Raw genomic sequence first — 7,065 nt, 5'->3', positions numbered from 1 at the left:
AAAATAGCGGCAGCATGTGGGACCCATTCTTTTTCCACCAATCAGATTTTCTTCTTTTTTGATTTCCTTTTTCCTTTTCTTTTTTATATTGTTTAAAAGGGGTTTTAATTTTTAAACTATCGCAAGGAAGTTAAAGGAATGGGCTTTAAAAGCCCCATATGAGGTGGCGTCTACGTGGCGCTAATGTGGCGTGATAAAGCCATTAGGGGCTTTATACCACACCCTACAGCCTTGCCAAAGCCATACGACTCCCCTAAATTTAAGTGTGTGGACTACCTATTCAAATACTTCATTATGATTTGCCATTCGCACCAGTTTTTACGGTATATTCGATATTCAATATAAACTATATGATATATCTGCATCGATTCTTCTTTTGAATTTGTGATAGTCTTGATTTGTCATTCGCACCAGTTTTAATCATTTGTTGAGATCATTGATCGTCAAACCTATCAACCGGGACCAAACGTATATTGGTCCAAAGATTAAAAAGTTATACCTAACCATGCTAATTAAGCACCAAATTGAGTATCAAAAAGCCCTATCTGTTGGATCAGTTCTGTTTAAACATAATGGAAAACATGAAAACATACCTGTTACAGCAGACAGTGCAGTGGAGAATCCAGTCAGAGAAGAAGACATCGAGTTCGACATATTTGTCAGTGTGATCTGGTTCCTCCTTTGGGTGCTGACTGATGATGGTGAGAACCGAATAGAGAATTCGGTTATGGAGAAGAGGTCTCGATTATGATGTTATGCTTATGGGGTTTTGTGTCTAACTCTGTAACCCTTTAACCTCCACATAAGTCTCCTTATATAAGCACCCAGGAGGAAACCTAATTAGTTAATAAGGGTAATATGGTCCATCAACAATTACCAGCTAATTATTTTAATAGGTTGTTATATATTTTGATCTTTATTATGTAAATGATTATAATGGCTATAGATTAAATATTAATACATAATATATTTAATCTTACATTCTCTCACTTAGCCGAGTAATCATTTACTATGAGTATTAGATAAGCCTGATCAGGAGTTAACACTCATTTTAGCCTTAAACAAGTACTATAGCAGAGAAATACAGCCGTTGAATCATTATGCGACTCAGGACCCCCATTAATCATACTATACCCTTAATTTAAAACCTAATCGTTATGATCAAAATACGCATAAGCCCTTTGTTTGATTTGTAACTTTACTTGTCTATATGCCATTATACCAGTTGAACATATTCTAAGAGACATACAAAATCAAACTCAGGAAATTTCATTAATCATAAAACATAAGCTAGTACAATATGCTCAAATAAGGTCTTTACTAAATCCCATATTCCGAACATGTTCTTCGTAAACCTTAGGAGGGAGACCTTTAGTCATCGGATCCGCAAGCATATCTTTAGTACTAATATACTCGATACAAAGATTATTTTCCTCAACTCGTTCACGTACGAACAGATATTTTGTATCGAGATATAAACCAGCTCCAGTCGAACTGTTACTGTTCGAGAAACTAACGGCAGCTGAATTATCACAGTAAAGCTTCAATGGTCTAGAAATGGAATTAACAATTTTGAGTCCAGTGATCAGATTTCTAAGCAACATTCCATGACAGGTTGCGTTGTAAACAGCAATGTACTCTGCCATCATTGCGGAAGTTGTGGTCAACTGTTGTTTATGAATCTTCCATGAGATAGGGCCGCCTGTTAACATAAAGATATAGCCCGAAATGGATTTCTTGTCATCTTTGCATTTGGCAAAGTCAGAATCAGAATAGCCCACCACTTCTAAATGATCACTTCTTCTATAAGTCAGTTTATAGTCTTTCGTCCCTTGCAGATATCGAAGTACCTTCTTAGCTGCTTTCCAGTGATCTAGGCCAGGATTAGTCTGATAACGGCCTAGCATTCCAGCAATATAAGCGATATCTGGGCGATTACAGACTTGAGCATACATCAAGCTCCCGACTACTGACGCGTAAGGTATCTGGCTCATTTGCTCCTTCTCAAGCTCTGTTGTCGGACACTGGAATGAACCGAAAACATCTCCTTTAACTACTGGAGCGACGGAGGGTTTGCATTGTTGCATGTTGTAACGTGTAAGCACACGATCTATGTAAGCCCTTTGGGACAATCCTAAGATCCCTTTGTGTCTATCTCGGTGAATTTCGATGCCAATGACGTAAGAAGCATCTTCAAGATCCTTCATGTCGAAGTTATGCGAGAGTAACCGCTTCGACTCATACAACATGTCTAAACTATTACTTGCCAATAGAATATCATCTACGTAAAGGACAAGTATGGTAAAGTTGCTCCCACTCATCTTGAGGTAGGTGCATTGATCCACTTGATTCTTCATAAAACCTTGCTTCTTCATGACTTCATCAAACTTGAGGTACCACTGACGTGATGCTTGTTTTAACCCGTAAATGGATTTCTTCAACTTACAGACTAGATGCTCCTGACCTTCAGGTTTAAAGCCTTCAGGTTGTTTCATGTAAACATCTTCATCTAAGTCTCCGTTAAGGAAAGCGGTTTTAACGTCCATCTGATGTAACTCTAAATCAAAATGAGCTAATAGGGCCATGACGATCCTTAATGAATCTTTACGAGAGACAGGTGAAAACGTCTCTTGATAATCAATTCCCTCTTTCTGAGTGTAGCCCTTTGCAACCAATCTCGCTTTGTAGCGTTCAACGTTCCCATTCGGATCCAGTTTTGTTTTGAACACCCATTTACATCCTACGGGTTTGACACCGTTGGGCAATTCTACCAAATCCCAAACATCATTTTTCTTCATGGATTCAAGCTCTTCAATCGTCGCTTTATTCCATTCAGAAGACTGATCACTGCTAATGGCTTCATTGTAAGAGATAGGATCATTGAGCTTTCCGGGATCCATTTCAGTTAGGTAGGTAACATAATCATCCCAATTAGTAGGCTTTCTTAGCCTAGATGACCTCCTGAGTGGATTATCGGGTTCAGCGTTGTCTTGGTTATGAGCGTTTGATGTCCCTTTGTCATGAGGTATAAAGGGTTCTGATTGTGGAGGTGAATTTGGAGTTGGTGCAGTGGCTTCAGGTACAGTAGTTGCATTGGGTACAAGAGGAGTAATCGGAGTAATGGTAAGCGACGAATCTCCCCCCCCCCCCCCCCGCGTCTTGTAGTTCTTGCAATTCTTCGTAAGGGTTGGTACTGCTCCCACTGACCTTGAAATCCTCCAGGAACGCAGCACGCTTGGTTTCAACAATACGGGTGACATGGGAAGGACAATAGAAACGATAACCCTTAGAATTATCAAGATACCCGATAAAGAAACAGGTAACTGTTTTAGGGTCAAGTTTCCTTAGGAAAGGATTGTAAAGTTTTGCTTCAGCAAACCAATTATTTAGTACAAAAACCAATTATTTAGTAGCAAACCAATTATTTAGGAGCCCCGAGCTAAATCTTAGTTCACATTAAACAACCTAAAATAATGAGGTTTCGAGTCAGGTCTCGAGTCAGTTATGAGGTCTCGAGTCGCAACCTTGTTGTCTCGAGTTGGAACCATGGTCTCGACTACTATATCTTATGAGATCTCGACTCATAATGAGGTCTCGAGTCGCAACCACGGTCTCGAGTCGCGACCATGGTCTCGAGTTGTGAAGATTTAAGCCCCTAGTCAAAACCTCAGTGGTCTTGAGTCGAGACCTTATGGTCTCGAGTCGAAATCGTTGTCTCGAGTTGTAAATATTTGAGCACATTTATGATTTCGAGTCGAGACCTTGTGGTCTCGAGTCGAGATCTTGCATGGTCTCGGCTCGTTAGAAGGGATCTCGAAACTTCCTGTTAACAGCTGTGAATGTGAAACGTAACTGAAAATTCGAAAGTTAAGGGATTATGAGATATGGTTTCCTGTTTTAAGATGATCTAATTTTATCAAAAATATTTCGAAAATTATAACTGTATATCTTTTAACAGTTTTCGAATAAACTTAAAAGATAAAATTGGATCAAACATGGAAAAAACACTCATCAATCCTAATTACATTCCAAAACATAACGGATTTTTTCGAATTTTCCTAAGAACATGATGAACCCTAAAAATAAAACATGAATTCTGGAACCCGAAACCTGAATTTTTAAGGCTTTCTAAAACAGATTTCGGACATAATTTTAATTGTTTTGATTTCGAGATATTTAAAATAGTTCTTTTCCTCGAAACAGAGATTTTGAGTGGTTTTATATGACTCGAAAACGGCTGCGATGTTCATAAGATTTTCAAAATTTCTGTTTTCATGATTTCAATCCCAGAATTATGGATACGAAAACAGAACTGAGTAATCAACATATGCTCTGATACCACATGTTGGATCAGTTATGTTTAAAAATAATGGAAAACATGAAAATATACCTGTTACAGCAGACAGTGCAGTGGAGAATCCAGTCAGAGAAGATGACATCGAGTTCGACATATTTGTCAGTGTGATCTGGTTCCTCCTTAGGGTGCTGACTGATGATGGTGAGAACCGAATAGGGAATTCGGTTATGGAGAAGAGGTCTCGATTATGATGTTATGCTTATGGGGTTTTGTGTCTAACTCTGTAACCCTTTAACCTCTACATATGTCTCCTTATATTAGCACCCAGGAGGAAACCTAATTAGTTAATAAGGGTAATATGGTCCATCAACAATTACCAATTAATTATTTTAATAGGTTGTTATATATTTTGATCTATATTATGTAAATGATTATAATTACTTTAGGTATTAAATATTAATACATAATATATTTAATCTTACACTATATGAGAATTGATTGTATATTAGAAGGTATACAAGTCATGCACAATCACTAATTCACACATACATCTAGATCGTCAATTTTTAAATATTTAAAGGTAAAAACTTCAAATATTACATAATAATTAACTAGGGGCTCATAAGCTTTTACAAAATATAGATCCTTTATTGACCACGAAACAACAAGTGTACACTTGCTTCGCGAATTCATGCACTTATTTGGTTGAAATAGGGTATGCAACAAGTGGTGTTGCTCTTAGCAAGGCTAGGCCAAAAATATCATTCATGTCCATCTCTTCTCTAGGATGACTAAGTTTCCAATCAAAATGATACACAAATGATGCCACCATTAAACTGACCACCCTGTGAGCCAAGGGTATTCCAGGACACATCCTTCGACCAGATCCAAATGGTAAAAACTGGAAGTGTTGACCCTTATAGTCAACTTCGCTTTTCAAAAACCTTTCGGGCATGAAGCTCAATGGATTTTCCCAATACATTGGGTCTCGTGCCATGGCCCATACGTTCACAAGGATTTGTATGTTTTTTGGCACAATATAGTCACCAAGTTTAACTTGGTTCTCCGTTTTGTGAGGCGCTAATAGAGGCACAGACAAATGAAGTCGCATTGTTTCTTTGATGACAGCATGCAAATATGGTAAGTCGAGGATTTTCTCTTCATTGATTTTTCCATCTTCTCCTACTATGCTAGAAACTTCTTTTCGAACTTTTGCGAACATATCAGGGTTAAGAAATAGTTCGGTCATCGCCCATTCTGTTGTACTTGAGCTTGTTTCTGTACCCGCTAAGAACAAATCCTGTAATTTATTAGACAAAATGTTATTTTTCAAAAATATTCCAACTAATATTCGTTTTCTGTCGCATTCGTTTTAAAAATAGTTAAACAATAATCTGCAGAATCTACTTCAGGAGATATCTCTCAATTGTTTTAGTCATCATTCATGGATATATAGAATATTTCCTTTTAAGACTGAATATTTATGTTGTCATGATATAAAGGTGGATTTAGTGATTTACCACTAGTAAAATTTTGATGTGTATGAGATTAAAGTCCGCTACATTATCTTCACTGTAATCTAACAACGAATCCAACATGTCACCAAACCTAGGCAGCTTCGACTCCCGATGCTTTATTCTCTCGTTTATGAAACCTAGTATCACATGATCAAACCATCCATAAGCAGCCTTGGCTTGTCTTCGTATGTTCTGCGGGTCCAATGGCTTCAATACCGGGAATATGTCGGCTATGTTAACCTTCCCGGCCACCTCCATTATTGTCTTCACCGCGGTTTTAAAACCACCGGTATCATCGGACTCGTAAGTGGTCACGTTTTGTGAAATGCATGTGTTGGATATCTGGTTTAGGGCAACTGCAAATGCCAACTTTCCTATATTAACACACTCGTTTTTGAGTGCGGACGCCCTAAGGAACTCTAGCATCCCTTCCACGACATTCTGACGAAGATCGCGAAGAGTGTCGAGTTTGTGTTGGTGGGTGAGGTATGTGTTGAGGGCTCTTCTGATGGTTCGCCAGTCTTCGTTGGCTGAGATCCACAGGACCGCCATGTTATGGTTCTCCAATGCAGTGACAGCGTCTGGGATCATGCGGCCAGAGCAGACGTCGTCATGACGTTGTAGGATTTCTCTGGCGGCATCGGGTGTGGATGCCACCACACTCGTGACACTGCCCAAACGGATGGTCATAAGTGGACCGTGTTTAAGAGAGAGCTTGGCTAGTGACTCGTGGGGTTTTGGTCCAATGTCGAGAAGGTTTCCGATTATGGGAAGGCCCGCAGGGCCGGGTGGCATTCGCCTTTTATGGTATAGGTCGAGGCCATGGACTAGGAAGAAGAGGAAAACAATGGTGAAGAAAACAATGGTCGGGAGCTCCATTGTTTCCTCTTCCTTGATTGTTATGTGTAAGGCATTGCCATGAGCGTCTATTTATAACTATGCCAATATTATTAGATACTTTTTACTAACAAAAGCCGTTCAAATAAAAATAAAAAGAAGTTTTTTATATTAAGAACAAGATTGTTATTAAGATTTTACTCGTCAAATTGGGAAATTCCTTCCAATGTATTTTTGATTATGTAATTTAGTGTATGTTCTTTTGTTGTTTAAAGGGCTTTGGATGCATTTATGTTTTACAAGTTTTGCCGTTATGTCATCCACACTAATTAAAATGGCATGGTGTCACAATAGTCATCACACATATATTCACAAATTCAAATTAATCGTTTCGTCTAATTAAATTAATGGCAT

At 38.4% G+C, this 7,065-nt stretch overlaps 1 protein-coding gene across 1 annotated transcript; it reads right to left on the bottom strand.

Annotated features, from left to right (window-relative positions):
- Positions 1-4,994: 4,994 nt before the first annotated feature.
- Positions 4,995-6,693, bottom strand: LOC110943337 (cytochrome P450 76T24). The gene is made up of 2 exons (XM_022185088.2): positions 5,818-6,693; positions 4,995-5,597 (listed from the first exon to the last, which is right to left on the bottom strand). Exons 1-2 carry the CDS (start codon positions 6,691-6,693, stop codon positions 4,995-4,997), a joined length of 1,479 nt encoding a protein of 492 aa, XP_022040780.1.
- Positions 6,694-7,065: the final 372 nt, after the last annotated feature.

This window comes from Helianthus annuus, chromosome 5 (assembly GCF_002127325.2).
Source record: "Helianthus annuus cultivar XRQ/B chromosome 5, HanXRQr2.0-SUNRISE, whole genome shotgun sequence".
Lineage (NCBI taxonomy): Eukaryota > Viridiplantae > Streptophyta > Magnoliopsida > Asterales > Asteraceae > Helianthus > Helianthus annuus.
The sequence above is the reverse complement of the archived record's forward strand: the minus strand, read 5'-3'. Positions and strand labels throughout refer to the sequence as shown.